This window comes from Hypomesus nipponensis, chromosome 9, assembly GCF_054491055.1.
Source record: "Hypomesus nipponensis isolate SF chromosome 9, ASM5449105v1, whole genome shotgun sequence".
Classification (NCBI taxonomy): domain Eukaryota; kingdom Metazoa; phylum Chordata; class Actinopteri; order Osmeriformes; family Osmeridae; genus Hypomesus; species Hypomesus nipponensis.
In genome coordinates, this window is record NC_140369.1 from 16,110,785 (window position 1) to 16,123,095 (window position 12,311).

A 12,311-nucleotide genomic window follows, 5' to 3' on the forward strand; every position below is an offset into this window, starting at 1 on the left:
TGTTGTCTTAGTCTCCCTCCAACACTGTGTGGATGATTGCTTCACAATTCCAGAGCAGGATGTGGGAGTTAGGGCTGAGGTACCAGTGAATACAGGCCATGGAGAAAGCACTTCCAGCTGTGGACTCCCAGGGGAATTACTATTGTCTGAGTCTAACTAGGAAATAATGCATTTACACGGATCCACATCCCTGTCCAAGAAATCAAGCCGGGTACAAAAACGAGTCTCTCAAAACATGATGCCTCATAGATACATGGCTGTGACACACTTACAGGATATTGCTCACATGGATGATATTCAGCTGGCTTGTATTTTTTTATGGCACTCATTCCCCTTTATTCTTTTGCTTTATTTGACCACAAATATTGTGTTCTACTGAACGCAATGGAAGTCTGGGGCGCCCTCTTGTGGTCTTAATTTAACAGGAATTCCACAATGGAGGACAAAAAAGGCAAACTGACAAAGAAAGCATTGAAGTACATTTATATTTAAACAATGTCAGTGGGTTAGTCACGAGTCACATGATCATTTTTAAATTTTTATTCGCATCCAGGAATCTCAATGTAGCTTTCCTGAGGTCATACTGTATCAATGGCATTCTATGCAGACCAGCACAACCCAACGGCAACAGTTACCCTCAGTGATCACTGGGCAAGTATTGAAGAGAATGAGTGTTCACATGGTAGATCACAATCCTGTTTCTCTTTAGGGGAACGTACTCCATAACACTATTTAACACCAGTGAAGTGTTGACCTTCACATTCTGTACGTGTGCAGAGACTCCAAACACTCTCTCTTAAGTGTTCAGCTAGCAGTAGGTACATTATTCAAAGACTAAGCGGATTGATGTGTTGAGACATGTAAAGAAGCTGGTTTATTCACCATTTATTTTCATAATTTTAAAAACTGTTTTGGACAATATAAATACATCTCTCCCACCTGCAAAATAGGCTGTTCACAGCACCAGATGAACACACATACACACTCCTCACACACACTCACACATTCACACACACCTACGCATGACTTCCCCTGCCCCCTGAACTGGATGTCAAAGGTGCCGTCACATCCAAAATACCAAAACAGCCAACCCAGTCTCCTTGAGTGGCACTCTCATCCAGTGGGATTCCACACATCACGCACAGTCACCGCGCGACACAGACGCTCTGTCTGTTGGGAAACAACACGCTACAAATGACTTAGTAAAGTAAAGTAAAGAAAGCGTGAAGGTCGAGGATATGTCCACTGCAACACAGAAGAATAGTTGGCAAGTAAGAAAAAATGTCAAGATGAAAGAAAAGAAACAATCAGAATCGGTTTTCAAGACGGAATCGACTGTGAATCACTACCAACACTTTGGGAAAATGCCGTTGTCCTTAGTTTCCTCTAGACTGACATCTCAGACTCCTGTTTACTCAGATCTCAAACTATTGGACAAGTCAGCAATACATGGCAATAACTCCCAACCCCATGTTCTGTGATTGGCTGGTACAGATTGACAGCAAATTGCTAATGAGAGTCCGATCCTTTCTGAACTTCACAAACGCATAGGAGGTGGGGCTTCGAGGGGGATTATGGAAAATGCACTTTTGTCTGTGGAACAAAGAAACAGAAGAAAACAGCAGAATCTCAGAGGTTGAGGTGGAGATGTGAGAGAGTTCAGACAGATTCCTCCATTCTGGGGAAGATGTGAAAAGTTCTTAGTGTGTTGTCAGCCTCAGTAGGAAGCAGTGAGTCTGTTTGTAGTCACTTCCTTTATCCAAGAGAGCCTTCCGGAAACTTGGGGCACACCACAGGTTGCGCTAACTCCAGCACCATAGAATACCACCACTAGGAAGCCTTGCCCAGCTCAATCTTCTTCTGTATCGCTTTGGCTGAGTGGTATATCAATGAGTCTATTAGGCCAGCCACTGTGGACAGAGAGAGAGAGAGAGAGGGGGGGGGGGCAGATACATAAAACACACTGAATCATCTGAACTGAACTATCAGTTCAATACGGCTTTGAACATAATACACACAATACACTATAGATAACGAAGATGGATGAACTACACATGATTCACTCACCTGTGAACACCCCCCCAATGATGGCACATACTCCTGTCAGGAAATGTGTGAACGATCTGAAGAGATCATCAGATTCCACATCAGACAAAATGCACACAAACTACAACTCAGAATTGGTCAAATCTATATCAAACAACAATTCCAATAAGAACCCCCTTCAACAAAGACACAATGTTTTTGGCATGAAGTGTCACACTGTTGTCATCTCAACCCGTTGAATATGTACACCGTCGTTGGAAAACAAGTACCTTTCTAAGTAACCCCAAACTTTTGAAAGGTAGTTAGATGGAATGGGGAGTGTGAAACTTGCAGTAAAGAGTCAAATTCATATTCTGTTTCCATAGCTACAATACCTACCGCTGCTTTTCTGTGAACTTGACCATCATGGGGGAGAGTTCATACAACACAAACACTCCTGGTAGACCCTGGTCTCCTATTAGTCCGTTAGCCACTTTCTCATGCCTGGTCACAGAAAACTGGTTTGTTTTCACCACCTAGAGAATAAATACAGCCCGTCAACATGTAAACATTCCCGTGACGACATTTGCTGCATGAGTGAACTTTATTATGCAATAAATATTCTCACCTCTCCATCTCCTTTGACATAAATAGTTGGGACTATTTTCACAAAGTACTGGTACATCATTGATGCTGAAAAAAATGAAAATACCTGTTATAACAAAGCGTCAAGGGCACCCAGACCACAAGGGGCGCTGTATATTTTCACCAGTAACCAGTAATGAAGCAAAGTAGCGTCTGGCCTTGAAAGACGTCAACGGCATTTTCGGGTCTGATCATTTGCCTTCAAAATAAGAGCACGACCGTTAATGTGCATGAATTTGAGAATTGGATGGCGGAACAAGCAATAACACTGCACATCGTCCTTGCTATTTAGTTGACATTTGTGAGTTCTTTGCGAGAAATGTAAATTATGTTGAAGTAAAAAAAAACGGATACATTTTCTGTTTCAACAACATAGTTTAAATGGACAGCAGTGTGAGCGGGTTCAGAACAGTAACTTAAAAAAGTACCTTTATTATGAAAACTATTAAGCATTTGACCGGAACATGAGTTACTGCATTGAGAGTTGTCTGCCTGCTATGAAGTTGCGCTAGAAGGGTAGCTGATATTAGCATCGTCTAGAAGGCACACGTAATCGTTTTCTTAAATTTAAAAACACATTACGTTAACTATTTAACTACGGTAAGTCAACGTGATTGCTAATAAATGTCGTACTTGGTGTACCGCTGTCGGCAGTCGAGAGTATCGACTCTTGCTGTTTTCAAGGCCAGCCGTAGGTGACGGGCTGTAGATAGAGTGCTACTAGCTATTAAAACAACCACCTAAATTGTAAAAACTAAATACTTTTACACCATTACAGGGCAAAGTGCGTTTTTATTATACCTGGTAAAACACAAAAACAACTAGATTACTAAACTCGAGCAAGCTGGTCAATAACACCAATTGTGATTCTGACATGCTAGGTCTCCAAACCCAAAGCTAACTAGCCTAGCAAGGACGAGGTATTATATACAAGCATAACTGTGCGAACCTTTATACTGGTTTAAAATCTTAGATCTACTATTATAGGATATTGTAGGCTCACTGAAATATGCAACTGTCCTGATAATGCAACGCATGTGGATTTTTAGAATGGCATTATATCTGACTGGGTTCTTATTTAGATGCCTGTGGCAGTAGGACCATATGGACAGGGCCAGGGCCAGCCCAGCTGTTTTGACAGAGTCAAGATGGGCTTCATGATGGGCTTTGCGGTTGGTATGGCAGCAGGTGCCATGTTTGGGACCTTCTCTTGTTTAAGGTAAGGGTTCATATACAACTGAACAAGTTTGGTCATTTTACCGCAGATGTCAGTGTCTGAATTGACTGGTTTGTCTTTCTCTCTCCAGGATTGGAATGAGGGGCCGTGAACTGATGGGAGGAGTGGGCAAGACCATGATGCAAAGCGGGGGGACGTTTGGAACGTTCATGTCCATTGGGATGGGAATCCGCTGCTGAAGATAGTCTCCAATTGTCACTCATTGAACTTCCAAAATGGGACTTTTATTACAGAGCATGGCATCTCTGAGATTAAGATTAATTCTTGATTAAAGATGATTGGAGAACTCCACACTAGCTGTTTTTTTAGTTCAGTTTAAACAATATCTTGGGAAAAGCCTGACAATGTCACTATCTCTGTAGATCTGCTGGAACAGAGTCTTTGTGGCTCTGTGATGGGCTAAGTTTGTTAAATAAAAGCTGTGATTTCAAATTCTTTATGTATTTGAGGCTGTTTTTTTGGGAGAGTTAGCCAACCTTGCGGAGCTGCAACGTCCGTGCCATCCAGAGGGTTTACAATGCCCGGGTAGTCCCTCCCAAAAGACAGGTGCCTGATAAAGTGGGTCATGTTGATCTGTAACACAGACACAGAGCAGGATTCAACAGATCCGTCTCAAAAGTATTTTGTCGCTTCCTCTTGGAAGTTCATAGGAAATAAGTGTTCAAAATTTGGTTTCTCTCGTGTCCTTACATTGTCCAGTCCAAAACTCTGCAGATCATGAACTGAAAATAAACGAGACAGATTGTTAGTAGAACTTTGGATATGTGAAATAACAATGACATGTAAAGTAAATGGAGGTTCTCTCGTCACAAAACCTGACATTCCCTTTTCCAAGTTATTGTTGAAGAAATGGCCCTCTGAAATGTGATTTATCAATTATTCAATGATTTATCGATTATCCAAACTGTACCACCCCAAATAAAAAAAAGCATTCAACAACACGCCGGGTAAACGATTATGTTCTTTGAAGTAAATGGAAGCTGTGAGTGTTGAAATTAGATAGAAGTTCTGATATGTCACTGGATAATTTAGAAAAGAATGAGATGTAAGGGTTTGGGGACTACAAAAACAAAAGCTACCAAAAAAATTGACTTACTTTCCACAGCGTGCACTGCAGAAAGAAGAAAGAAGAGTCACTATATGACGAGGAATAAGGGCCACAAATACACAACTACAGTACTATGGATAGTTTTCAACTACAGCTTTGGTTGTGAACCCTGTCCTATGCCCAAAGAGTAAACACGATAAGCAGTTTCATCATGGTAACTTCAGCCTTATTGACATCACTAGGGATTCTTGTCTCGTGTTTCTGCTGTTATCCAGATAGGGACATTGTGAGACAATGCAGGAAGGGGAAAGATCTGTGTGCTCACACCTTTGTTTAAATGTACTGTGTCATGTTACTTAGTGCTGTACTGATTAGTATGAAATCAACTACAGAATTGGTGTTAATGGATTAGTTAATGGAGTTAATTTATACAAATGTCATTTTAATGTTGTTATTTTGAATATTATTCTTATTATAACATACATTATTTGGATGTTATTTTTAAGATTAGGATTATCTAATGTATAAATCACTAGTGAGTGGCAAATATTGTGAGTAATACTACTGTGCCAGTGCACATACAATATAATTATTTAGGAAATATACTAGGTTACTAAAAGTTTACAATTAAGACAAATTAACAGAGTAAGAAGGAAGTGTACCCAAGAAAATGGCAAGGAAGTAAGTACTAGTCTTTGTGACTAGCAACTACAATAAGTGGACTTACCGGTTTTCCTTTGTCTGTCTCAATGAATGGAATTTAAGCTACAATTTTACACACAACACAAAGTTCTCTGGCTGCATGTGGTCTGATAAACACAGTCTGTAAAGCACTGAGCATATTTATATCAGGCTATATTTAGACAACAACCCATATGGATACGCTGAAATACTTTGAATGCAACCAATCAAAATCCTATATTTTTCAATCTTGTAATGCCTACCCTATCAAACAGGAGGAGGCTGGTTCCATTGACATGTTACACAGACCACATGACCAAAAAACCAGAAGCTCAGTCAGGGGGCCAGCTCTTACCATGGACATGAGACTGCTGGAAACTTTTTCCTGGGGCAAAATGAAAGTTTCCAGCCACCTGGTTGGAAAAAAAGAGAGAACACATGAGGGAAGTCGGTTAGAGCAAATGGCATTTGAGTTTCAGGCCCCACCTCACCGGCGTGTGTGCACACGTTACCTTGTTGACCTCCAGGAATCCATAGACCTGACAGCCCTCGTTCTTCTGCTCTTGCATCTTCTGACTGAAGCCCTCCCTCTTGCACTGCTCGATGGTGTCTGGGTTCTTGAAGGCCCAGCCCCGTCTGCGGTACGCCTCCCGCACGTCATCACAGGTGTTGCAACACCTGGACCATGGAGACAACCGTCCCATATTACACATGCACACAGAACCCTACACAGCCAATGCGCCAAACATCAAAACCATATGTTTGTATGCCTTGCCTTTACTCCAATATCAGGCAATGAGGAGGAGACAATTGACCACGGCAGAGAACATGGATGTACATAATTACTACTAACAAAGAATGTGTTTATTGTTCCAGGCATCGCCCAGTGGCACTCACTTCAGATCTTCCGTTTCAGCTCCATAGCAGCTCTCACATCTTTCTGGGTCCAGTTTACTGGGGTCAAACACCTCCCCCCCTTCTTCTTTACCCATCTCTACACAAAACAACAACAACCAACGAATCAACAACTAATGTCAAAATGAACAGAGAGGGTTGGCTTTTTCCATTGTAGCTGTCCTATCGAGCCTGAGCTCTGGGAGCTGGCCACCTACCATGTTTCTCAGCTTCTGTGGTGACAGGTTTGCCATCCTTGTCCAGTCTCTGTTTGAACAGGTTGTGTTCCACATCCAGCTGCTGCTCTCCTGCTACGTCCATGGCATCAATACTGAGGTCTGAATGAGTAAAACCACATCCGTGTTGGGTCTCCTCTATATACCATCCTACCTGTCTGGAGAATTGGTAGGAATGATTTAGTCACACTTCTGTTTGTTACTTACAGGCACAGGGCATGTGAGGGAATATGACGTCAATGTTGATTTTCAGTTTGTCTCCCCGTGATGTGTCCACAAACAGCTCAGGGTGGACCTGTGGAGAGGATGGAGACATTTCGGTTACACCGGTAACAAAGTTACATCTCCACTCAGATTGCTATGACTTATGATACGGTGTAGACAGCTCAGATGTACAAACCAGAAACAACATCTTTGTATTCTAGCCAGAGATATGTAGAGTATCTTATATCAGAGGGGAAAGAGTTGTTGACCAACTGTTGAACTTAGGTGACTGGTAAAGTTTTTGTTTTCTTCTGCTTTTCAGTGAGAGTGATAGGGAAGGCAGGCAGGGAGGGAGAGAGGGAAGACATGAAGGTAATGGCCCAGAATCTAACCCGGGCCCCTGCGTTAAGTACGCACTCTAACCAGTGAGCCACTGGAGCAACTGGTGTAACTGGTAAAGTTAAACAATTTTTTTTTTCCATTAACTGTAAGAGAAGCTGAGATGAAAAGTGAACCTTAAACAAACCATTTCCATGAACACGAGACCTTCCAGTCTACAAGCAAATCTCACTAAGAACCTTATGATAACGGCAGTGTGTAAAACCCACCTCCTTTGTGAGATAATACTGCAGCTCAGAGAAGAACAGGATCAGCATGATGAGCCCACTGATGATGGTGACTGGAGGAGTAAAAGAAACACATGAGAGCGTTTCTCGTGGTGTGTGAGGCAACCAAGTCCATTCAATTGGGTTTTCAGGCAACGTATTGTGTACGGCGTACACAATATCCAAAATGTTGCTGTGAACTATGCTGCACTGTGTTGTATGTACTGACACAGAGTGTATGGCTAACTTGCGATAGCTTTGCGTTACTGCCGGTCTACATCTGTTGCTCAGCCGTAAAATAAATTGTCATTACAAAGAGGAGAGTGATTACACTTTATTTTTTATCACTGCGAGTAACTTGTTTGCCAGCAAAATATTTAGAAAGAACTACCCAGCCCTTGATAGCATAGTTGAGATAGTTTGTTGGCTAGCTAGCTAGTATGGCAGGTATGAATGGCAGGAGGTTCACGGGTGATATCGCTAGCTACTAACTACAGAAACATTTCAAACGAAAACTCACCGGTTGCTCCACCCCATGTTTTAATTCTGAAATCCTCTAGTGTTTTGGGATATGCATCAAATTGCTTTAGTTTATTTAACGTGTCCATCGTCTGTCAATCTGCCGGAAAGGACACTCTTGATCGCGAAACACATCGGTACTGGTTAAGATTCACTTCCGGTACACAAGGCATGCGTTAAGAGCCAATCAGCGCTCACCGCGTAAGCAACCCGATCAGACTCGACTGTCCAGTACGAGTACGTGAGATGCGCCCAGTGATTGCACACCTTTTTATTGTCACCTATTTTCCTGGAATAAGGGTGTATTTAGTACACATCGGGGCGGGCCATCATTCCTGTATCATATCATACTCTCAAACAGGGGCGATTCTAGGATCAGACCTTTGGGGTGCTCAGCCCCCAATGTAGCCCCCAAGAGAATGTAACATGAATACAGTGTCTTGCAAAAGTGCTAAACCCCCTTGCTAATATAATCTCTAATTTCACTGGATAACAATTAATACATTTGTGTATTTTTCTGCAAAATATTGAATGAAAAAACGAAGGATTTCCCTTTCTTCATGAACTACCAGCATCAAATGATAATACACAATAATACTTATTTTGAGGGGTGCTGAGATAAAAATGTAGGGGTTGTTAAGCACCCCTAAAAAGGGTCTAAAATCGCCACTGCTCTCAAATATAGCATATGTCTCCCTTTACAAAACCGTAGTTGGTATTAGCTGCTGTGGAAGTTTGTATTGCTTATCTTCATACTCAAGTCAAGGAAGTTCTGTCAGCATGCAGAATAACGTTCTCATCTGGGACAATAGATTATAACAAGGTTTTATTTTTATAGTTTACTGTTTTATTAAATATTTACACAACAAGTGTAGAGCCCCCACTAAAATGGATAAATGAACTCACAGCAAGCAACATAAGTTTGAAGGAAGATGATGCATCCCTACCCTGAAGCAACAACTTAACCACAACCCAGACACATATCTTTCCATAATTTATTTTATACAGTAAAACTGAAGAGGTTGCGTTCTCTGCTTCGATCCTCACTGAGGAAATGGTGTGTTTGAAGAAGAAACAAGTTAATGATTTAGGGCAACCATGTCTTAGCACAAGTCTGGTTTACAGAAGATCGACAATTGTAGAGGACAAGATCTGAGTTTGAGCCCAGAGGCATCCACGGGAAGGTCAGTTAGAACGGGTCATGGGTTTATTTGGGTGGCCTGTATGCGATCTTCCTGCTCTTCAACACAGACCACTTGTGTCTCTTCATGTAGTAGACCAGGGGCAAAAGGATTGCGGAACCCATCAAAAACTAGGGAGGCGAGAGAGAGCGACATGGCGTTAGGGAGATGCAGTCAGATTCTAAGTCTACATGTGTGGCCAGGCCAGCGACTCACCTTCAGTCCCATGCGTTTGCGTGTGTCGTGCTCGGGCTCCGATGCCCACCTCAGGTAGGTGCACACGTCCTTGGCCACCTGACTCATGGTGGCAGGGGTTCCTGTCAGACAGCAACAGGAGACTATAAGAGACCATCACTATTCTACATCCTAGGGTGCTGGTCCAGCTAGCCTGATAACTCAACAAGGTGGACCAGATCTGGAGGGGAAACGGATATACTGACCATCATCATACTCCAACACCTCGTTGTAGATGGGTGGAGCCATGCCGATGGCCTGGCCAGGGAAGTAGGGATTGTAGTAGAGACCCTCCTTCACATCCACACCTGCGGGGGGCTCACAGTAGCCAGTCAGCAGAGAGAACACGTAGTCCTCACCTCCATGTCTGAGAGAGAGAGATTCAAATGTTTTACTTGGAAAAGGAAGAGGAGATGTTACAGCGGTGAAATATTTTCCAAGAGATATAGAGGTGAGGTAGAGGTTTGAGCTACCTGGCGTTGATAATGTAGCTGAGATCTGGAGGCAGGGCTCCATTGTTGGCCACGCGGGCAGCCTCAGGGTTGGGGTAGGGCTTGGGGAAGTAGTCTGACAGCTTCCCTGGACGGGTGAACATCTCCCCTGTGTCATCAGGACCATCCACCACCTCGACCTGACCAGGAAAGTAAACACAACCGGTTGGTTACTAAATCTTCGGGTGGGGGAAAAAATCTATTTGCAATTCAGTCTTCTGGCGATTCATATCGATTCAGAAATTTCCAAAATCGATACAAAATTAAAAAATAAATTATGACAATGAGTTTACTAAACTGCAAGAAAAACAATACATTTCAAGGTTTTGATGCAGTGGGATTTGTTTCTTCAACACTTAACTGCCTATCACAGTCTAACAGAAACAAGGAACACTAAACAGCAAACTGTAATCAAATATAAGCATATATTGAATCGAATTAAATAAATCGGTAATCGATTTATAATCGAATCGTGACCCCAAAAGTACCAAAAGATTCCCACCCCTACTAAATCTCTACCTACTTACATGAAGTCAGACAAGGACCAGGGGTATTTTTTAGATGGAACCATCAGCAGAGGGTGCTGCTCTACATTATGACCCATCCAGGTAAGTTACAATCCTCACCTCCTCAGCCAAGACCTTGGCTTCAGCCTCTGTGTGTGACACGCCGACCAGGTTACGGAAGGCCAGATACTCCATGCTGTGGCAGGCCGAGCACACCTGCTTGTATACCTGATACCCACGACGGATGCTGCAATCACATGCACAAAACACAAACAGGAACATGAGACTTACACTCACATGGGTTTTCTAAAGGCTATGTGGGTGTTTGTTTGAAGTTGGACCTGGCGTGATCGAGGGAAGACACCATGCCACTGTGACTCCAGGGGTACGAGGGAGGATGCAGCTCCAGATCCGAGGCCTTGACAGACTGCTGCAGCATCAGAGCCATCCCAGCTCCACCAGTAGTCAACACCCCCAGTGTGGTCAGCATAACCTTCTTCCCCCTCGGCAAACTGGCGAACGACATGTTGGCCTGGAGGGGACACATACTGTATGAGAGGAGAGCCTTTTGAATGTGCTAGAGCAATTTCATTTTCAATAGGGAATAATACAAATTCCAATGTAGACAAAATCACCAGCGTTTTATCTATCCTGGTATGCCAGTGTTCATGTCTATTATGTATATCTGTCTATCTGTATTTCATATCTATGTATTCACTGTAAAGAATAATGTGGTTTGATCAAGATATATCTTCTCTTGTGCACCATGTTGATGTTGGCAAGCAGTTTTATGAAACTGCCCTTCCAGACAGTTTTCATAACAGCAACAGTCAGATGACTTGAGACAACGGGCCAGCTACACCATTATCATAACCCGAGTTTAATAGCATACAGTAGTCATTTGGATAAGTGTACGGAAGCTCGTAAAGTAATTTTCGAGCATTTGCTAACATAGTTGGCGGGCACACATACCCATCAATTCCACTAAACAGACAAGACAACTCAAATTATATTTTTAATGTTACAAACTAGTAGTTAACCAAAACCAAATGTTACAAGCAAGGCCAGCCGGTGTTCTGCGGACTTACATGACTTCTGCCATGTTATATAGATTAGCATTAAGAAGCTAATCTGCCAGTACATTGAACTCCATAAAAATATTGTCAAGGTTAGCAAACAATCTCGAAAATGAACGAAACTGTCGCAAAGAATACAAATGTGAGACTCATCCCCAAATCATGAACTGGCATCAGTGTGAAACTAAAATTACAAATATCAGATTTACACAAGTGACCTTGTCTTATCCCACCACGATAGCTAACATGCGAGCTGACACAGGGTTGCTGTATGTAGCCAGACTCTTAAAGAAAAAGTTGAGCACATATTCTGATACCAAACGTATGTGAAGAAAACAAGTAATCCTACCCTTGAGACAGTTTGGCCACATTTGGGAGAATTCAGTAGGGCTCTCCCACTCCCAGATTGCACGACCGCTCGTAACGCCGCCATCTTCTCCTTTTTTGCCTTCAAAGACCGGAACACAAGCGAGGATGCAGAGATCCAGGCTCCGCATCCCCCTCCCCAACAGAAAACTTACACAAGTGCTTATAAAACACAATATATTTTTTTTTTTAATTTACTTAATCCATTTGGAACGCATGTCGTTTATAAATAATTAGTGGTTCGACGTAAATGCAAATACATTTCAGCAATCTTTTTACGTTTTATTACGGAAAGGTTGTGACGGACAACTTGTTGTGCGCCATCCAAAGGCCGGATGATATTATTGCATCCTACTGCTAAAA

General features: G+C 42.5%; 3 protein-coding genes across 4 annotated transcripts; 1 reads left to right on the forward strand and 2 right to left on the reverse strand.

The window, feature by feature from the left end:
- Positions 1-467: 467 nt before the first annotated feature.
- ergic3 (ERGIC and golgi 3) lies at positions 468-8,248 on the reverse strand. Of its 2 annotated transcripts, XM_084705281.1 has the most exons (14): positions 8,096-8,248; positions 7,579-7,649; positions 6,974-7,061; positions 6,749-6,868; positions 6,534-6,630; positions 6,149-6,314; positions 5,992-6,049; positions 5,004-5,018; positions 4,598-4,629; positions 4,384-4,480; positions 2,654-2,718; positions 2,425-2,561; positions 2,068-2,123; positions 468-1,910 (listed from the first exon to the last, which is right to left on the reverse strand). In XM_084705281.1, the coding sequence occupies exons 1-14, from the start codon at positions 8,181-8,183 to the stop codon at positions 1,831-1,833; spliced, it is 1,170 nt and encodes a 389-aa protein (XP_084561407.1). In that variant the 5' UTR covers positions 8,184-8,248; the 3' UTR covers positions 468-1,830. The 2 variants fall into 2 exon arrangements, with proteins under 2 accessions (XP_084561407.1, XP_084561408.1); XM_084705282.1 differs by lacking the exon at positions 5,004-5,018.
- Positions 3,112-4,342, forward strand: romo1 (reactive oxygen species modulator 1). Its single transcript, XM_084705283.1, has 3 exons — positions 3,112-3,270; positions 3,753-3,889; positions 3,978-4,342. Exons 2-3 carry the CDS (start codon positions 3,753-3,755, stop codon positions 4,084-4,086), a joined length of 246 nt encoding a protein of 81 aa, XP_084561409.1. The 5' UTR covers positions 3,112-3,270; the 3' UTR covers positions 4,087-4,342.
- A 657-nt stretch (positions 8,249-8,905) lies between the features above and the next one.
- Positions 8,906-12,074, reverse strand: cyc1 (cytochrome c-1). Its single transcript, XM_084705829.1, has 7 exons — positions 11,932-12,074; positions 10,848-11,038; positions 10,627-10,753; positions 9,983-10,140; positions 9,716-9,876; positions 9,492-9,592; positions 8,906-9,406 (listed from the first exon to the last, which is right to left on the reverse strand). Exons 1-7 carry the CDS (start codon positions 12,013-12,015, stop codon positions 9,302-9,304), a joined length of 927 nt encoding a protein of 308 aa, XP_084561955.1. The 5' UTR covers positions 12,016-12,074; the 3' UTR covers positions 8,906-9,301.
- Positions 12,075-12,311: the final 237 nt, after the last annotated feature.